Source organism: Aquila chrysaetos, chromosome 25 (assembly GCF_900496995.4).
Source record: "Aquila chrysaetos chrysaetos chromosome 25, bAquChr1.4, whole genome shotgun sequence".
NCBI classification, from domain to species: domain Eukaryota; kingdom Metazoa; phylum Chordata; class Aves; order Accipitriformes; family Accipitridae; genus Aquila; species Aquila chrysaetos.
This window is the reverse complement of record NC_044028.1, coordinates 5,558,166-5,579,865: the sequence shown is the minus strand read 5'-3', so window position 1 is coordinate 5,579,865 and position 21,700 is coordinate 5,558,166. Positions and strand designations below refer to the sequence as shown.

Sequence of the window (21,700 nt, the reverse complement as noted above, 5' to 3'; positions counted from 1 at the left end):
TTGGAGATTTGTAGTAACTTTTATTTACTTTTTGCTTTACTTATAATTTCACTGACAAATAATTGAGTACATACTCCCTTAGACTTCTAGGTGGTTTAGGAACTGTCAGCAACAGCATGCTCCACCCTTGCTGTTTGCAGCACAGCTGCCTTCCAGTGCATTCGAACCAAACATCCAGTTCAGCCACAAGCAGAGGTTACCTGTGCACAATGCATTATCACTTTCTCCCATGCGTTATATGCAAGTGTGATTTCCAGTGTGCATTTCAAAATCAGTCATGGCCTGCTTAGCAGAAGCAATTCATGGATGTTTAAAAAAAGACCTTCCACTCTGTAAAGAAATGGACTCATTCTTCAAACATTCAGATAGCAAGTACAAACCATGCAGCAAAGTTTGGACTGCATTTAACTATAGTATTTCCTAGGTTTTCAGAGTACAAACAGGCAAACCTAAAGTCAATTTGTTTGCATGGATTTCTGCAACACAAAGGTGGTCTTTTTGTTGTTTTTAAACAACTTAAAACTTTTGTCTAACTTGTAAGGCAGGTGACAATAGTAAGTTTTCTCTTGGACCATTTGAGCATATCTAGGCACCTGCATGTTGCAAAAAAAATTTAAATAAAGCAACAACAACAAAAAACAACCCCCACAGGACTTTAGAAAACACTGTTTTTCTGGGTTATTAGAAAGAATAGTCTTTCCAAACACAGCACAAGGGAGGAAACATTTTGTAATGCTTCACAGTTCCCAGAACAAAGAGTGACCTCTTCTAGCACTAACCCCAGTCTGTGTGCTGCAAGCTTGGACACCATCAAATCCTTCTGCAATTTACAGATGCAAAAGAGGAAGTGGTGACACTTCAGGCAGCCAAAGCTTTCCTATTAAGTCCAGGATTGAAAAATGTGCAAGACAGCAGAATTATAAAGTCACTCGGTCATAATTTTAGCAGGAAACACTCTGCTCTTATCAGCATTGTTTCAAGCCACCCCTGTCATGCTAATCCAGTGACTTGTGAACACTGAAGCGCCCTTGATAGAGAAGACCATTGTGAAAAAATAAGTCCTTCAACATTTGTTTTCATAGCAGCTACATCTGGGGAAGAAATTACTGCAAAGCATCTACCTCTCAGCAGAGCACTACTTGGATCAGTTTTAGAGACAAAAATGCAAACACCATATGCTCTGCTGAAGCTTTAGCTGCTTAGAGCTTCATAGATCCACGCCTCGTCAATATGTGCCACCCCACCCCAGCCCTCTGTGCTAACCTAACCATGTGTGTGTGCCACTTGGACACAGCCATCAAGCATACTTCATTACCTGGGGTTGCTAATCCGAAGCTCGGCCTGGAGTACCAGTGTTAGCACCGAGATAACAGCAAACAGCTCCCCTGTTGTTATTGTCACACCTGATAACCATAGAGAGGCAAGCCATCATCCTGACATGCCTTCATCTGGCAACAGTGGTCTTTTAGGACCATTCAATGCATGATTTACATACTGCTACTGATGCCGAGGTGCACTAAATGCCAACTTTTGTCTAGGAAAAAAGTGATCCCCACAAGCCAAAAGCAAAATTTCTGCCTTTCATAAAGGCACTGACTGCAAAGTGGTTTCCCCACTTGTTATCAACTTATCCTTTGCAATCTTTCACCTTTTATTTCACTGGGAAATTTAAGCCACTTTGGACACTTGCTGTTGATTTGGAGACTTCCCCCATTTCTCCACCCACTAAAAGGCTATTCATCGCACCACTGCAGTTCTGCATTTTGAAAGCATCGCATCCTCCCACCAACGGACAGTCTCACTAGCCAGCAGCCCTGTGCCTTTGACCTTGAAAACCTTAAACACACCAAGGCCTTCCTTCATATAGCAGCAGCAACACTACTCACCAAGGACAAAATTATAAAGAAGTAAAAGAAGGAAGTACATTTTCTTTCACATCCTAAATTGGCTGATAGTTCCCCCCTCACAGTGTAATCCTGAGCTATGCTTCCCACCAACCCCTTTTTTTTTTGTCTCTTGCTAAGTATACTGTAATTACTGTATATACTGTATATTTCCGTGCCTTCTCAATGCTACCTTTAGATTAATAACTAGTGCTTGAGATGAACCCTTTCTATCCAAGAAGAATCACAAGCCAGAAGCACTACAGCTGAAGAGCTTAGGAGATAGAGACCAAGGTGTTGCACAGCCACCCGATAAACCTCAAGGGAAAGGCTTCTTCACTCAAAACAGCTGCTGTGAACACACCCCCATCACAGCATCCACATCTGGCACCTGAATAAGAGCAGCCACCAGAGCAGGACTCGACAAGCAGTCACACCAGCACCAGCTGAAGGTAACCGGGCTGCAGTGCTCCCTGCTCACCAGGTCCTCACATGGCCATGTGAGGGACTTTAACTTCTAAGCAAAAACCAGGCTCTTTTCCTCCAACATCTTTACAACTACTGACTGGCAGAAGAATGGCAGATTTTGGATTACAATGTCTTTCAGAAAGAAAACGCAGGAGCACAGACTCTTCACTGCTGTTTTGTTTCTAACCTCACATCTGGCATTAGAAACACAGTTCCCTGACATTCAAACTGGAAGTACAAGGAAGGATCCAGCAAAGCAAGAAGAAATCCAACGGACAACAGCCAGCTGCCTCCTCCACTTACTATTATGCACTTCAGTACTGCAGCTCTTTGAAGCAACATGGAGTCAGGATGGATTCCTGGCCCAAGAACTCTTGGAAAGGACTATTTAATCCAGCTCCCCGTACAACATCCAGGCCACAGCCATTGACAGCCAAGCAGTGGGCCATTCCTGCTATGAACCATCCTTGTGTTTCGTCTGACCTTTGGCTTGGCAAGCCATCCAACACACACCTCGTGGTGCTTTGCAATGACCAGTATGTTTGCAACGTCACCAAGGTTGGCCACTTCCACTAAACAACAACAAAAACAGCATTTACCAGTCCTCCAGGGAGTGCTTACAGAAACTTTAAAAAAAAAATAAAATAAAATAAATTTGGGCTATTTAAAAACAGCTGTTAGGGCTGCCACCAGATCAGCATTCTCAAGTTAGAGGTTCCCTAATGCTGAAATACATTATCTCACCTTTTCTGGCTGTTGTGATTCCTGAAACACATCTTCATCAGATCTGCACCAGGAACTCGTGCTTAGTTACTTATTTGCTATTTGCCAACCATCTGCTTTGTTTGTTTTTAATTCAGTGTCTTTCAGTTCACTACTGCAGCTGGATGGACTTTCAGCCAGTTATCTTGACTGCTGAATCACATTCCTTAGCTTTATAATAACCTTCAGTGTTAAAAGCTACATTTATCTTCATAGTTAACTTTGCATTTGAAAATAGCTCTTCTGAAGCACCAAGTACCTTGTTATCCGTGCAGATCAACAATTTGCCTGTTTGGAATGTTATCACAAAGCGAGATTCACCAATGTGTAAGCAGAAATCCCCCAGGCTGTTTATGAACTCTCCCACAAAAGATGCCACAGAAGGGAGCCAGGTGGATCATTTTGCATTTGAGCAGTTTTGTATGTATTTTCAAGCCGGGTTGCACCAGACATTCAACTTGCACTTCAAATATCTCAAACTTAGGATCCACCCTTCTCTACACAGAATTTTTCTTTCTACTCTTTATAGACAGGTATTTTAAGCGTCATTTGTGAACTTATTTTCAGAGAGCATCCTAATCAGGAACAAAGAGAAGCAAAAACTATAAGCTCCAGTGTAAGGATTCTCAATATCTCTTACTGAAGCATATTCTCTAATCAGGTGGAGCTGGCAGACCTCACTAACCGCAGGGCCAGCAGTAAAAATACATCCCTTGCAGATTCTCTGAAGCTAAAAAGAGAGGCATGCCCTCCTTAGCTCTATCGCCTCTTTTGTATCGCCACTAGTGATCACAACCCCTTGCCACAAACTCAGCTCAGCTCGCTAAAAACACCATCAACAACAAAAGTAGTTTGGGCAACAATACAGAGTTAGATCTGCTCCGACCAACCACATTAGATTAGTGGGGAACATTACCTGACTCCCAACCTATACAGAAAACTGGATCTTTGACAAGAGACTTTTCACAGCACTTAAGGGCTGGCAGTGGTTGCCTGGAATTCTTCACCCTTTTAGCAGGTGTTAAAGCTTCTGGGAAAGAGCCAAGCAGTACTTTTGACTCACTGAAGCAATCGAACCATTTGTTACATCACCCAAACACTGCAAAAAATGAGAGCAATTCACTAGAAAGAAGTTTTGAGCAGCCCCAAGATAAGATACCCTGAAGCCACAAAGCAAATATCTGCAATAACTCTCGTGTCTTCATGTTGCTTTTTATTGAATGAAAGCAAGTGGTGCATAAACTGCAGAACAAAGTAGAGCAGAGCATCTGCTCAAACACTCTTAAAAAGCATTCAGTAACTGTTCTCACTTAACTCTGTGCAGCATAAAACTCACCATGATACCTCTGGCAGGAACTGTGTGCAAGTAAAGTAGCTCTCTTTCCTTTATGGGTCTGCAGAAGAATGTCACAAGACACGGTTAGTCTTCACTGCAGAAGGAGCTGAAGAGAGAAGCTTTTGATTTTGCTGGTTCTTCCCATCATCTTTAACTATAAAACAGCCAGCTCAAGTTTTTACTAAAAAGAGAAAGCAAGCTTGAATGTGTATTGACAAAGCATTTTAATTTAACTCTACAGACAGTACTACTGGGGAAAAAAAGCAGTACTTTGTAGCAGACAAACCTTACCCTCTCCAGGCTGGAGAGTAAGGGTGCTCTTGATGGGGGAGCGGGAAGAAAGAAGGAGGGAAGAGAGATGGCTAGAATACATCCCCGGTGCCTTCGGGCTTTTAATCACATTAGCTGAGACAAGGCAGCCTGCCACATTTGCACCTTGAGATCAGTAACAGGCTCTCTGTAGGGTTTACCTTGGCCTGCTAATGACACAGATTCACCTTCTTAAGGCCTTGTTGCATTAGTTTAAGGACACACCTCATGCCACACACTGCACATGTGCCCTTCCTCCTCCCCTGTTCTCCTGGTGACACAGTCCCTAGGTGCCATGCAGCACGCAAAGTGGCATGCTGTTCTCTGCACATAGGTCCCCGTATTTACCCTTCTTCATGTTAATGAGGGTATTTATATAAGGGATACTTCCCTCCTAAATTCTCTGTGCCCTCCATCCTTACCTGGCACCATAATCCTGTTTACAACATGCTGGTTGATATGCAAGTGATTATATTGTCACTAGATTACACCTTCAGATGGAAAACAAGTGAAGGAACATGAGCAGGTTTTTGCATACATTTAAAGACATGATAGTACAATCCCACATGTAATGACTAGGAGCTTTAACATTAGCTTCTAGACAGAGAATATAACCATGAGGAATAGCATGGCATCGAGTTCTCATTTGGTTTTCTCCTAAAAATAACATTTTTCATTTTCCTGTCACTGGCTCCCACTATTTAATTTTAGACAGTGCCCTACAGCTGAACACTACAGTCCCAGCCACTTTCCCAGGACCCTGAAGATTTTTCTGCACTCAAAACACTATCTCCTTAGTCCAAAGATCAGGGTGAAAGAAGTGACAAGAGCATATAACCGAGCTCCACAACTCTAACTGCCCTTTTGTTGATTACTGTCTTTTATAGAGCAAGGATTCAGAGAGCAGAAGCAAGAGAGACAGACCATCTCAGATCTGACACGCTTGGTGAGACGCATGACTAACCCAGCTTGAGCTAGCAGAGCAGGACAGCGTACGTGCCTGGAATGCGTAACCCCATTTGAAAGCCTATTTACCATGGGCACGAGCATAGGGGGTTATCTGGGTGCTGCCTAGAAGTTAAATACATGACAGCTAAGAGTGCAGCATAAATACCCTAAAGACCCTATTCCTTACAAGCAGCTGGAAATCAAACAAGACACCTTCCTACCTACTGACACCCCACTCAGCAGCACTGGAGGAGCTTTAGATCTTTAAAGCCAGTATTGTACAAGGAGCCAGCACCCCAAGTACAGCATTGATGCTCACAAGCAGTGGCTAGCACCATTCCTCCAACTGACAGTACGTAAGTACGCATGCATGCCTCTGAACTCTTCCTGGCCTATAGCACAGTTTCAGCCATCAGGACACTTCCCTAGATCAGGCGATACAGAAATACTCTGGTAGAACCTAAAGAGGCATTGCACAAACCAAACCACAGCTGCACCAAGAACAAGATTCTTATCACAGTATAGTTAATGTTTTGACTACAAGAAGAACATATAGCTTGCAGTTAACATCAAACTTTGCACAATGTGATACTTCCTTACTGCAGCATTAGAACAACGCTGCAGTTCTGTTTCACACGTGTCCTGTTCTAACACAAAAAAAAATATTCCTCACTGAGAATAAAGCTGAGGACTAAATTGTAGTTTCCAGAAGCAATCAGCCCTGTTTACAGTTAGCCTATGTTCATAGCACATGGCAGAGACTGCACGCTGACCAAGGTCCAAGGGCAGCTACACAGAAAATACTCAGGATCTCTGTTTTCCCAGGAGAAGTAACCAGTAACTTGTTGGAAGGCAACAGCATGTCAAAGGCTAGTTGAGTACATCCCCAAGGATGAAAGTCTTGTAGGAGTAGTTTTAGTATTAAAGAAGTGGTGGTGCATGTGTTTGTGAGTAGGAAGTAAAGAACTAAATTGCTGGTGGATCCCATCTGAAGACACGGGTGTTAGAAAGAAAGCTCAGTGTTCACTACATCAGACATAAAGCAGCAAATTTCACTTTGGAAAGGAAAAGAAAAACAGACATGCCTGGTTTGAACTTGAACCTTGATGAGCATTCAAGGCCTATCCTTGAAACTGGTTTTTCTTAAGAACCTTGTATTTCATTTATTGCATCAAATAATCAAGATCACTCTTACTGAAGCCAGCACAAGTAAACCAAACCTAATAATTAAGTTAGTGCTGAAAGTCCTGCCCATAGGTTATACCTGCAGAACTACATTTCACCTGTTGGATATGCCACTGCTGTGGTACTAGAGCCGTATCTCCTCCCAGGCCAAAGCGTAGCTGACATCAGCAGAAGATGATTCAGATCTACCCACCAAACAGACTTGGATCCACAGTCCTCTTCAGCACTGGGAACATGTTAAGAGGTGGGTCAATCACAGGCAGAAGATGCAATAGCTAGCAAATAGCTATTAAATGTATTTAGGAACAGTATTAAGACAAGCAGCAGTCTCTGAGCAACATTTTCTTGAGAACAAAATTAACAGCAATGAAATACTGTAGCAGCCAACTGAATTTTAATAGCTGCAACAAACTCCACACAAACACCAAAAAGGTTGAAAGGACACTGGAGTGAGACACACACGTGACCCAGCAAGCAGTTGCCTCAGTAAGAATTTCAGACTTAAGATACAAGTACACAGACAAGAAGAATTAACACGCCAAGGGGGGATTAGAGTAACAAGATCCCCATACCTTCTCATCATCTTCTGCTGAGAGAGGAGGCAAGTTCACAGCTTGTTCCTTCCTCCTTCTCCCATGACCTCCACATTGCCTGAGGCGAAAGCTAAGCTGCACTAATAAAAACAGCAGAGCTAGCGTAAACTGTCCAACCTTGTTATTTACACCTCAGCAGAACGCTCCCAGCACCTACTATCACTCACACAGCTTCTCCAAGAGCTGCCTACTAACACACGGGCATTAGGAGCAGGTCCCAGAGTACCGCTTGTCCACACAGAGAATTTTGTCAACAGCACTGGACATATTTTTATATTCACCACCTTTAGTTTACCCTTTAACATTAAAGCATTTAAAATGCTTTTGAAGAGCTTGCGTGTGAATAGATTTTAACTTGCAGCAGGTCAAGCTGAAAAAGCTTGAAAAACAACCCCTGGAGCGATCAAGAGGTTCACCGTTAGAGCGCTCAACCTGCCCCAGAACATGGTCTCCGTGGCCAGCCATGAACTTCACCAGGATTTCTACCTGGTTGTACTTATGTCAATGAAAGGCTATTTTAAGCCTGTAAATTTGTTGCTCCCACTAATTTGTCTACTGAGGTTGATTCAACATCTATTGTCTAACCTGTAAGAATTTTGAATATATATGTATAAGGAATGGCCAGTGATCCAGCATATTTGACCTCAGAGACCAGGGATGAAACCCTGTCCTACCCAAGCTCTATGCACTACTCAGCCTCATAAGCTGACAATAACTCAAGACTGCATGGGGAGAGTTTGAGAAGAACAAACAGAAGACATTGGTCCCATTTTGAAATACTAAAAGGCACACAGGAAGCGTTGTACAGTGCTTTTAAAATAGCACTCTCATCCGAAGTTTCTGTTTAGCTACAGGAGAAGTGTCAAGCAAATCATTCCATCCTCACTGGATGTGCTATCTGTGCTTTCCATTAAATCCAGACAGAAAAAGACCCAAAACACAGCTGATCCATTTTTTCCTGCCACCTACTACAAACGAAACGGTTTCCCTCTTAAGGGAGCATGAACATTAATACTTGCCATTGACGAGAAGTACCTCTAATCCAGTCTTGTGCAATACCTCCCATTTATTCAAGTCCAAGGCTTTAAGTCTAATCTTATTCAAGTTCAACTCCTAAGGGAAAAAAAAAAAAAAAAAAAGCAAACCTATCCCCTTAATCATATCTGTCCAAGCCCAGTGACAGTCAGCTATCTCCATCCCTAGCCTTTTCCTAGGTCTTTGCCTTTCAGTATCACTTGCGCTCGACAGCTTGTTAGTCCAAAGCTAAGTGGAAATCATGTTTTCAGGGTCTATCATTGCATTAGCAGTGATGATCGTAACTACAAGTAGAGTTGCAATAGGCTAGAAATAACAAGTCCTTCCCTGTGTGTTCCCTCTAGTTCTCCTTCTGCAACAGAAAAAAAAAAAAAAAAAAAAAAAGCACAAGTATTTCAAAGATACCAGAAGTAGCACAAACTAACTTCTCTCAGAAGACCCTAGACATGTGTTGCCGGGGTTCACCCACACAAATTAGTTCTGAAAATTACCTTCCTTCATATTTCAGAAACAAGAAGAAATTACAAAATAATGGAAGTTTACTATTGATTATTCCCCCCGCCCCCAGAAGACTCAAAAAAAAGCACCTGGTACTTTTTGTTGTAAAACACTCAGCCGTTCCCTAACTTCCAAACAGCAAAAATGGCACTGTTTGCAAACCCTGCAACTGTTCCTGTTACACTCTTACTCCAAAAGTAAAATTCCCTCAGGTGCTAAAGTTTTAAGAAAATACGTTTGCATAACTTTTCATTAGAGTCTCCTTCCTCTCTTCTCGCCTTGAAAGTTACATTATTACACCTCCCAAGGAAAAAAAATATTTATAAGCAGTACACCTCCACCCTTTCCTCTTAGTTCAACACCACAAGGCAAGATTCAGCCAGAGGTCAGCCACTATGCACTCTCAGCTACATCCTTCATTTCTATGCTCTTCCACGTTCCGCACCAAAAACCAAACCGAGTAAGAGCTTGCCATATCTGCATTTGCCAGAAATCCATAATTTCTGCAATTGATGCAGCACGGCTTATTACAGCTGCAAACGTTCCTAGGCTCTGATAATTATAAGCCCATGGCTGGGTGTCTAATTAAAGGAGGAATGAATTAATGAGTTTTACCAAAGGCTTTTGAGTCACCATTATAATTCTCACCCTTAATCGGCAGCAGGACACTTAAAGGACAGCGTGAGCAGGATCAAGAGCAGAGAGGGGGGATAAACCACCCCCAGCTGATGCTTCCCCCATCACGTTCCTCTCCAACATGTCACTGTCATTCAGACCCCGACACACAGATCAAACCCAGCAGGAAAACGCCTGGGCCTTTTGGACAGCTGAATACAAAAACGCTTCCTGAAGCTGCCACAAAGCACACACCAGCCTTTGAATGCCGAGAAGCGGAGAGATGCTGGGCGAGAGGCTCTGCAGAGCGCTGACTCCACCACTTTCATTCATCCACTCCCAGCCCCCACCCCGCGCCAACAATTACAGTTCAGTCTCAGGCTCCCAAGGAGGCAGAAATTGAAAACACGTTTTCATTGAAGCACAGCTTGAATTTCATGAATTCCATTACTCTCGACTTTCTCAGCATTTCCTGGAGTGAATACTGTAAAACAAGGGAGAAAGAGGGCAGGGGGGCCGTACGCGAGGCAGCAGTCATATGCCACCCCTCTGACCACGCCAGTCCAAGAAGGGACTACAGAGACACTTGCAGCAAGGAAGCGACATAAAGAAGGACTATTCCTAAGCTGAAGAAAATAAGTATATGCTAAACGTAAGTTTAGGGAGGAAGGAAAGTGACAAACTGCCAGAGGCCTCAAAACAGTAACATCATCCCTTACGACTAGCACTTAAATAGCAAGGCTACAGGCACAGCCCAGATGCAAAGACTTAGGATTTCGGCAGTGCAAGAGAAAGCACCTCTTCAGCAGACTGAAGAAACCATAACTACTATAGCAACTATCAAAATTACCAGTTTATCAGCTACAGGAACTTGAGCACACTGATAAACTGCAGGAAAGCTTACCCCAAGAAAAAAGCATGAAGTATGGTGAAGTCATTCTCTGCCCACAAATTATTCAGAAATCTATATTCAACACTAAAGCAATTACAATTATCAGAGAAGACAGGTAGCACCAAGCAATGGCTCATTTTTTTTCCATGTGTACAGTTGTAACCCAATCAACTCTGGGATTATTCAGGTTTGCTAATTAACGCCCTATGGGTAGCTTTGATACCATTACCAATACTCATAATGGTTCCTTCACCAACACCTTCTCCCCTCTCTCTGTCCCAGCTTGGGCCTTATCTTAAGGAGCATTACATCATCTACTGCACTGAGTCCTCCTTGTAACAGACACTATTATGCAACTGAAGTGCCTCCATTTGGATTTTGGCGTTATTTTGAATTTCAGTGTTGAATAGAAGGCTTGTTTAAATTCTCTGCATGAACAGCACCATTTTACAGACTGAAAAGGGTGTCCATGCACAGACACCAACACTGGCATAACAACGCGTCTGAATGTGTTATACATTTGTGAAACATCCATTCCCCACATTCCCGTTTCCCCTTGTCCAAGAATAAATCCAGCATTGTTAGGACTGATTAGCAATATCTTTCATCCCTAATTTCACACTACAAAGGACTTTCATGCATATGCACGTGTGGCACCATTCTGAGACGTATCAGCCAGAAAAAGCATTTAACGCTGACAGAGGAAATCACAATCTGAGGGTGCAGCTCCAGTTTAAGTGAGGGTGAAGGGGAGTGTCAGCTCTTTCCCCCGGCTGGTTTCAATGTTACTCTTCTTACTATTGACCAAAAAACGCTCATTTGTTAAAATAATAACTTAAAAGAAGTCTGGCACACATTACATCTGCTGAAGCAAGCAACCTGATAACCATGTGAAAGCACACATTATTATAAATGTTACCCTCATATCCAAGTGCTCAGAGAGGGAATCACTACAAGTATCATGACTGAGTTACACCAACTGCTGTGTCCATGTATTGCACGTTAACCTACTTTTTTTTTTTTTTTGCAAGAGCCTTGCAGCCTTAAGCACACAAATGACTACTTTGCAAGAATATGCACATTTATGGCTCACAATTATAAGATCAGACTCAAAAACTACAAATGGCTCACTACCAGAAATCTAAAAAAAAAAAAAGTTTGAAATGAAAGCCTCTGCAGCATGAAAGTGCACTGTGTTTTACTCTTTAGTAGTTCATCTAATATGAAAAAAAAAATAAAAAAGAAACAGCATCAGCATGGCACTGCCCCACAGTGACTATTCACTAGATACCTGCAGACCTTTTCACCATGCAGCAAAAGTTATTTCTGGTTTGGGGATAAACATAACCAATTCCTACTTTTTCACCGCTGCAATACAACCAACAGTCTCAGCCACTTCTCGAAGTGGAAGAAAGGGAAGGATTTTTAACAGTGATGGCTTCTTCCTTTTTTTTTTTTTTTTTTTTTAGACTGTCATCTGAGTGCAACCCCAGAACCAAAAATCTTGCATGAACTTGATCCTCCTTGATTTTAGCTCAGCTCACCTGTCTTGTTAATCATCATCGTCAGCTAAAACAAAGAACTGGTAGGATGACATACACAGAAAGTACAGACAGCCTTGCTAAGAGCAGAGCAGGGTTACTGGATTTTGGTTTTATTATTATTATTATTAGAGACAACTCTCCAGCATATATCAATATGTCCCCAAGTACTTTGAGTCTTATCCATGTCTTAAAAGTGAGAATTAAAGTTCAGTATAGAAGGTAATCCTGATAGATTCCAAAGTTACTCAAGTCTCCTCTGAATCTTAGAGCAAATAAATTCCCAGACAAAACGTCCCTTTCCCCAGCTATGGGAATTACATTCATTTGGAAACAAGCCAAGTTCTCCTACCCACTCAAGGAGAATGGGAAATCTCAGTGTAACTGGTGGAAAGTTTACTACTAAAAGATAAAACAGAAACAAGAGGAGAATTGACAGTCATCAAGAAGCTAGTTGTAAACGAGATGCTGACTCTGCTCCACCTCAAGAAAATTAAGAGTGAGCACCATCTTACTCAGTGCTTGCTTGTAGCCACTCAAGCGTATTCACTAGACATCAAAGAATGTAGAAGAATGACTTCAGAAGAAGCATTAACCATCACTGCTTAGTCTTCAGCACGCTGATCCTTACAGGTACAGCAGCGTCCTCAGAAAGGAGTCACACAGAGCTGACAGGGCAAGCTCTGCCACAGCACAGTCTTACCACATCAACACAAACAGCATGAACCATGGATTCTGGACTTCTCCCTTTCCATCAGTAAGTGTGCTGGTGCAGGAGAAGAGGTCTAAAATTAGCCTTGTCCTAGAAGGAGGGAAAAAAAAAAAAAAAAAAAAAACACCAAGAAAAAAGAAAGGGAAAAAAAACCAAAAGAGAGAGGAATGCCAAGGGATCAGAGGATGCTTGTCCCTCCAACTGTCTGTTCTGAAGACACTTGTGTCAAGAAACCTGGTGTCACAAAGGCCCATAACTTTTATCCATCTCTTTATCAATAGACAGATTTTTGTTTACAGGTTCAAAAATAAATCTAATCCCAAAATACAAGTAGGAGATCAAGACGACTTGTGGCACAGCTCCTTAATCCACATGCAAAGCCTTGGGATTGTCAGAGAAAAGCACCTGAGTTCCCACCCTTAATCTCCAGAGTCATGGCTAATGGGATATGTTCTTCTGGGTGAGAATTTCTCACTTTCCCTAATAATGAAAAATAAGGAGCACTAAAAATCCACACCAACATCTGCTTGAAGCACTGCTCGTTTTATTGGATCAACATTTAAACAAAGGCTTTTTGTTAACCTGAAGAGTGTGGATTTTCCTCTGCTCAAAAAGGCATTAAGAATTGAGTGGAAGAAAAAAAAAAAAAGAAAAAAGGGAAGAGACAGTAAGACTGAACTGATTTTGATTAGTCCTTTCTCCAGAATGCTAGTGATCAGGCTTTACAGCTGGACACCAAGATAAGCTTCCTAAGTAGCTATATCATTTTGGTGGCAAACTGAAGGCGAGTCCCTCATCTGCCTTTTCAGTTCCTGTTTTGACTCCCTTTTTCCAAAGCAAATGCAAAATATAAGGTTCTTGAATGTCAGCTCCTCCAAACCGATAAACACTTGTGTGCGTACGGGTAAGTACAATATATAGGCAATGCTTGGAGGAGGTGGATGCATTGGCCAAGATTTACTTCATAAGTACTTAAATCCAGACCAGAAGACATAAGTTGTTACACTCATGTAGGAAAAAAAACACAGAGGATTTTCAAGAGGACAAATGTTGCCTTGGTGCAGAAGCGCCAAGGTGCCAGTGGCTGGCCACCAACTGACCAGAATAATGCATTTAACTCTCATTCTACTCTTCCAGCTAAGACCAGCATGACACCTTCAGAGCACCACATGCTGCACAGAGGTCTCCTAAGACTGGGAAGCTCACCAGGCCTGGCAAAAGCATCTTCTCTGTGCAGGATTAATACTTTTGGGATTCTACCCAGATGAAGCAAACATGGTTTACAACTTTGCACACTCACTTGCATCTCCTTCTCTCCTCCCCCCACAAACTGTTTCACATTTCTCCAAGTCACCTTTTACCCCTCCGTGTGTACTTTGGTCTGCTAAAACCATACATTCAGAACGGTTACTTTTTTTTGACTAGAGTAAGGTAATCTACAGTCAGGGTTTCCAGAAACTGTCAGTTCTCAGGAGACCATCTGAAAATGTAGAAGCACAGCATGGGTCAGCAAAAAAGTAAGGCTGCAGACAGAAAGCTGGCAAAGGTTGATTTTTTTCCTGTCTGTATACCATATGCTGCTACATGACTGATGTATGGTCAACAGAAACTGTGATATGTCTACCTTTGGTAAAAATCAGCCATCAAAAATTGTCTTGATTCTACATTTTTGGTTATTCATTATGCTGCAGTTCCCTAGTAAAGGCTCTTCCAGATCAAACACAGAATAGAGGAGTCTGACTACAGCACCAATTTGCTGATAAGAGGTATTACTGCATGGTTACTCATGCAACCGAGACTGACGAGTAAAGGGAAGAGGGGATTTACCATCAGTTCTTAAAAACCTAAAAGCAACTTCAATTTAATTAGAAAACATTGGATTCTACTAACCGGGGTCACCTAACCTTTTTGGAAATACAAGCAAACTAGTGCTACAGCAGGATAGCTGATCAGTCCTTGGAAGTGGTCCATCTATTCTTGAAAGAAGCCTTCAGTCTAACCCCTTTAAGAAAGGCACATTACCCTCTGACTTTGAGCCAACTAGACAAAACCACGTCATCCAACTTGACTAATACACATGTTTCCAATTTACAGAAAGACTCTTGGTTTCAGAATTGAAATAAGACGCCAGTACAGTAGAGGAAGTTCTAAAACAATCTCTCTAATCCAAGTTTTTTGGCAGTTTAGGATCCATCATGTTTCTCCAGCCAAGAAATACTTCCAAAGACGACATTAGCTGTTATGTGTAGGGAAACAGCCTCACAGAGCCAGAAAGTACCTGACAATTAATTCCTTGCTGAACCTTTGCCTACAGGTTCAAGCACACATGCCTTGGATTAGAGTCTAGAAGCCAAAAAAAGGAAACATCATTGGGCTTACACAGCACCTTTCATTGCTGGATCCCCCCTCAACACTCATACAGCAGTAGAAAAAGAATATTACAACACAAAACCACTGACAGATGTATGATAGGAGACTCCTGGGTGACAACACTAAAGAGACCATCTCAAAACCAAGGACTAGAGCATCCCCCTGTTCTTTACCAATGCTTCTTTTAGCATGGTTCTGCATCTTAATTGGTGTGAATCAATCATCCAGTCTTTTTCCAAAGCACATACAGTTGCCATTACACCTACAATCTGTGCATTTGCAGTTCTGACTCTTGCAGAAAAAGCACAAGAGTAGTGCAAAGAACAAGTTTCAAAGATACTGGAGAATTTTGCTTCATTCTAGCCTGATTCACGCATAACCCATGTGTTTACACAGATTCAGGTCAACATTTCCATTTTCCAGCAATTAAGAAAAAGCAGGAATTCAAATCAAGGTGCTCTGTGGCTTAGCTTTTACAGCCTCTCTTCTTCACTGTTTATAGTACACTTCTCAGCACACAATGAGACTTAAGAGCTACAATAAAGTGTTGTAGGCTCCTTTTCTGTCAGTACCAAAGACACCCTGTCTCTAGCAGGTATCCCATTACCTGTTGTTGTGCTGTTATTAAAAAGCTATTCAGCTCTTCTACTTCTTTCCAGCATGTAACCTCCAAACTACCTCAAGGCTCTTAACCAACTCTACCCTGAGAAATAAAGTGAATTCAATGCCATGCAACTAAGTAAGTCACAAGCAGAAGTACTTACATTACTAAACAGATTAAACTAGTGACAGCAGCAGTCTCAGGACCATCTTACTGGTCCGATTAACTGAATTGGAAAGTAAGCGGACAGTACTGGTAAGATCATCATCATTTGTTCAGCAGCAAAAAGCACAGAGACCAGAACTGGTATTAGCATGATGCTGTCAGAAGGAACACGAGCTTTGCTCCATTTTTACATTCCCTTCACTCCAGAGTTTGTGACTCACTACACAATGAAAAGGCTTTGCAGAGCACTGCAGTATGACTCAGATGAGAATACAGCCAGAACAAAACTGTTCGTATCAAGATATCTTCAACCCCAATGATTCATGGGAGGATTAGGAAAAGAACTGGTCTGATAAGATCCTCTATAGGGATGACTCTATGGAGCAAGTCCTGCAAGCAGCACATGAAGGCAACTCTGACAGGACTCACCAGCATGCCAAACCCCCTGGAGAAGGAGGATCACAACCCCAGCTCATTCTACATTGAAGCTCACCTCCATTCCCCCAGAAAAAGGAAACAACTAGTTGTACTGCTGTCCACAGCTTGTCACAGTGGAAGCAAACATCTGAAGGACATAAATATACACATACATTTTTAAACAATCTAGTCCAGAGGGGAAGGATCTGTTCTGCTCCTCTACACTTGCACACGCTGTTCTAACCTAATGCAACAAGATACGCTGTGGAAGAAGATAAGAATTAAGTAACACCAAGGGAGAGCATTTTAGAGACCAACTTGGGTGAAGAAGATATACAGCCAAAACCTGCAGCTGCATTTTTCTCATCCCTCGGCAACAACATTGCCGTAAGTATTTCTCATGCTCTCAGACAAAAGGAGGAAGCCCCTGTAGGTTGGTACACAATGGACGCAGCTGCCTTGAGACAGGCAGGTGCACAGTGGGTGTCCCTCCTGCTCTGACAAAAGGGACTACATGGGACAGAACAGCATAACTAGCCATTAAATCTAGGTCCTTCTAGATATTCCCCATCATGCAGGGTCCCAGAAGACGCAACAAAGACCTAGACTTCAAAGACTGGCAGTATGTGCTTATCTACAACCTACACATGCTTCAGAGAGGTTTAAGGGGACAATAGCTTGTCTGCTGCTTCAGTGGAATAGTGGCTTGCACATTACAGTAATCCTTGCTAGGTAGAGGTGGAAAGCCTGTTAAATCAGCAGCCTCCTCACCCGCAGGAGCACGTGGCACTGCAACAAGTGACATAACAACATTCAAATCCAAGCCACTGTATTTCACTTTTAGTTGGAGTGGGATGTTCAGTTGATGCACAAGTTCAAAGCCTATCATCAAAACATGAGTACAAAAAAAAAAAAAGGTAGGTCTTTACTAAGAGGTTACTAAAGAAAACAGTTTTATAAGGAAAGCAATGTTTTCCTTCGGTGATGGGCTGGGAAATCTTTTCTAGAGCAGCAGTGAAGAATCAGAAAGGATACGTTGCTTCCTTCCTCGTAACAAATCAGAATGAGAATGGACACTGAGCCCTGCTGTATGCCTATTTATGACAACAGTCTACCTACTCAATGACTTGAGGTCATGGAAACTTAAAGGTATTTTCAGTTTAGTAAAGGTAATCCTTCCTTACTACAGCCAGGGACGCTCTGCCCTTTCCCATCCCCATGAACTCCCAGTTAGCATCCCTCACTGCCCTCTCTTTAGCCACTGGAGAGCTCAAATGCAGTGTGCAGTTTAACAGCTTATGCCTAAGAAACAGGGTATCAACCGCTAATGGAACAGAAAACAAAAAGACACGCAATTTGTGCCAATGAGACCTACAAAGAAAAGAAAAATACACAGAATTTAAAATAAAAAATGGACTTACTTATTTTCAGGACATATACAACCTCACCTGCTAAATCCGAAAGGTTCCTAAAGAAAAGGGGAGACTATGCCAGCATAGGCTGCAAACAGAGCAAGAGATACAAATTCATAATAAAGCTAATAGAAAAAGCTAGAATTCAAACCAAAAGGCCTTCAAGAACAACTTAAAGCATGAGAGAGCATTTAGCACTACAGTTCCCACTCCTGGATTAAGTTTCCCTGTTTCACTGCATTAGAATTAATCTGCATGGCTACGAACTCCAGAGTCAACTTGCAGAGCCACAGCAGCTTCGTTATATAACCGGCGACACCGATAACATGGGCTGCGTTACTGGAGCCTGCTTGCTATCCCTCACCAATGCCGAAACCAGAAAAGCTGCTGCTACTCAAATGATTCTCTTGACAACAGACACTTCGGTAATCCAGACATTCGGGTTTGGATTTGATAAGACGTTTTCTCTGTGAGCTGATGTTAAGACTTAAAAGGCCATCTACTGCTGTGCAAGAAGTCCTTAATATCATCAAGGGAGGGGAGGCAGCTACACAGGAGGAGGACAGCAGAAGGCTTTAAGTTGGAATACGATTACTGTAGAAAAATTATCTGACAAATGAACACAACCCCAGACTGTTGCAAGGAATGCTTTTAAGCAATTTAAGTGAAAACCAGTACATCTGCTGTCTATTCAAAGGTCAGCGAGTGCTTGTTTCGTGATAACACACTCCCAAGAACATCTTTCCATGAACTCTTAACTTCTGATCTTCTGCATCTCATATGCCTTGTTTTAAAGGCAGCTACCCTCTGAGGTCATGGAAATACAGTTAAGCTGCTGTGCAGCGTTACATCTCTGTGTGGCCATCTTGAACTCTGCTAAGCCAAGGGAACTAAAACAAATTAACAAATTGAAGCCCCAAATACAAAAGTTAGGTCAAAAGTCTGTTCTGTTTACTGGTTTAAAGATGTTTCTTTGTATCTACCCATTGCTCTTTAAATACATCTCTCACATTTTGCTCTAGCTGCAGCCCACAGATCTGTTCATCTGTTTAAAACAAAAAGCTCAAACATACTGCTTTCTAAAGTATTTCTAATACCTTTTACTCCTAGGATAAACGAGAACCGTTCAGATGCCCTAGCATTTCTGCCTGTGTGCACGATAGCAGGCTGCGTATATAGGACACTGCAAGTATGTTCAGAAAACCAAAATGGTGTTTTCCAAACCAGAGACCGTGGCAAAACGAGGCAGCAGAGCCACTGCAGCTCTGTTCCAAGATGACAGCAGAGAACACAGATGTTAGAGCACACAGATTCACTCCACAATCATTTTAATTACATGCCTAGCCAACCAAGCACAGGATACAGGCTAAGCAGCATTAAAAAAAAAAAAAAAAAAGAGCGGCACACAAGTCTTCTGCGAGCATCTTCCATGCACTTGATGCTAACACTGCTCTCGTGCATTAAGCGATCTGTTTTCCGGCAGGCAGGCAGTCGGTTTTGGAGAGGCACTGCTGGCCTCTCTGCAGGTCGCGGCGGTGTGGGGCTGGCTGTGGGATCGATGACGAGCGGTCAGCGCTGCCCGCGCAGGACGCTGCCACTTATCATCGGCGATGAGCGGTTATGATCCGGCCAGGGGCGTCAGGCCGGGACGGTGCCTTCGCCTGGACAGCACAGCTTGCGGGGGACCCGGCGAGGGCACATGGCCAGGGTTGCCTCCTGCCTCCCCTTCCAGGGGACCCTTCCACCCTCTCCCACGAAGGACCTGGGCTTCCAGCAAGCTGGAAGCAGCTCGGGGCTCCTGCTCAACCTGCCGCGGGGGTGGGGGGGTGGTGGTGGTGATGGCCTCCTGCCCCCCATCCAGGCCGGCGAGACCCCCGCCTCTCGGCCTGCCCCGACCCAGCAGAGAGGCAGCCCCCCACCCCACGGCACAGGGGAGACACGGCACCCACAGACACGCACCCGAGGAAACCCAGCCGGGGCCCCTCTCCTTCTCCACAACCCCAGGCGGGCCGAGCCCCCCTCCGCGCCCCCTGCCCCGCACAGCCCACGGGTGTACAAACACCCCCCGGCCGGGCTGCGAGGGGCCCCCACGCGGGACACGGGCCTCCCCATACACAGAGAGAAAGAGAGAGACCCCGTACGGGGACCCACCTGCTGGTACTCGGCGTCGTGCGGTCGGAAGTCGGCAGCGGTGAGCTCCCAGCGCAGGCTGAGGTGCGGCAGGCGGTGCAGCAGGCTCACCCACCAGGGCGGCGAGTAGCTGACGCCCGCCATGCCCGCCGCGCCGCCTCGCCTCACCCCGACCCGCCGGCCATGGAGCGCCGCCGCCCGCGCTGCTCGCTCGACTAGCTGCCTCCCTCCCTCCCTCTTCACCCGCGCCCCGGCTGGCGGCCCCGCATGGCCGGCACCTCCCGCCTCCTCCCTCCCTCCCGCCGCGCCGCTCGCTCCCTCTTTGTTCGCCGAGAGGCTCCGCCGCCTCCGCGCCCGGCGCCGCCCGCCCGCTCCCATTGGCGCCGCCGCGCCCCGCCCCGCCCCGGCCGCCGCGGCCCCTCAGGGCTCCTCTGGCCCCTCACAGGGCTCCCCCGGCCCCTCAGGGCTCCCCCAGCCTTTCACAGCCTCCTTCGGCCCTTCAGGTCTCCCCCGGCCCCTCACAGGGCTCCACCGGCCCCTCAGGGCTCCCCCGGCCCCTCTCAGGGCTCCCCCAGCCTTTCACAGCCTCCTTTGGCCCTTCAGGTCTCCCCCGGCCCCTCACAGGGCTCCATCGGCCCCTCAGGGCTCCCCCAGCCTTTCACAGCCTCCTTTGGCCCTTCAGGTCTCCCCCGGCCCCTCACAGGGCTCCACCGGCCCCTGAGGGATCCGTCGGCCCCTCTCAGGGCTCCCCCAGCCTTTCACAGCCTCCTTCGGCCCTTCAGGTCTCCCCCGGCCCCTCACAGGGCTCCCCTGGCCCCTCAGGGCTCCCCCGGCCCCTCGGTTCAGGCGGCCTAGGGAGCAGGAAGGCGGCAGGCGGGCCGGGCCGGCTCCCCTTTCGTGCCCCCCCCTTCGCCTGCGCTGACCCAGGGCACGGGAGTCTCCCGCCCTTCGGCAGCCGTGCTTCGCCGCCACCGTGACTCGTGCTGTGACATGGCGCCTTGGCGTATGGTTGCGCGTGGACGTCCCACACCCGGCATCAAACGACGTCCCGTTCTGTCAGACCAGCACCTTTCCCTCCAAAATAACCCCAAAGCGGACCCAACCGCTTGGCACCTTAACATCCCTCGGTGCCGCTGAGGAAAATGCCGTTCCCAGGCCTCAGTCACCAATGTGTTCACTCAAGCAGATGCACTTTGGGCAACATGCTTGTTCCTGTGGCGCTGGCTCCCTGTTTGCTTCTCCAGCCTGTCTTGGCTTTTCCAAAAGCCAGGGGGAAATTTCTAGAAGTACCAAGGTGTAAAGATGCGGATGGGCCCCTCGTGTGGTTTTCAAGCGTGCCCAGTCTTCACCCGCCTCACAGAGACACGAAGGGCTCCCGTTTAGCCTCCGCCATTCTCTCTGCAGGCAAAGGTTTGGCCTCTTCCAGACCCCGACCCAAAGCCAATTACATTGCTTCATTAACTTCAACGGACTTGGAATTGTCAGCTTGTTTTGATGACTACGTAAGTCAGAGCCGTGAATTAAACACCTAAGTATTTAAGCAATGACAGCATCTTGCTGCATAACACAGCGTTGCTGTGCATAACGTGGCAGCATGTGTCGTGCTCCCCACAGAGCCACTCAGACACAGCTTTCCCAAGGATTATGCTCTGACCTGATGGGAAAGGCTTTGCATTTCTTTCCGAACAGAACATAACCAAACTATTTTTATTCTTAAAGGTAAAAAATACAAGCATACCCTCTCAGGGGGACATGTCAGAATCCAGTAAGTACATACATACTCTGGATAATGTTAGGATAGCATAGTAAAATAGAAAAGATAACAGTA

General features: G+C 44.8%; 1 protein-coding gene across 2 annotated transcripts in view; it reads right to left on the bottom strand.

The window, feature by feature from the left end:
* The window catches only part of TTYH3 (tweety family member 3), an 80,263-nt gene extending 60,100 nt beyond the window's left edge, over positions 1–20,163 (bottom strand). For both annotated transcript variants that reach the window (XM_030001702.2, XM_030001703.2), the window contains exon 1: positions 19,894–20,163. In XM_030001702.2, the coding sequence (XP_029857562.1) occupies positions 19,894–20,016 (123 nt within the window). In that variant the 5' untranslated portion in view covers positions 20,017–20,163. The remainder of the gene's footprint in view (positions 1–19,893) is intronic.
* Positions 20,164–21,700: the final 1,537 nt, after the last annotated feature.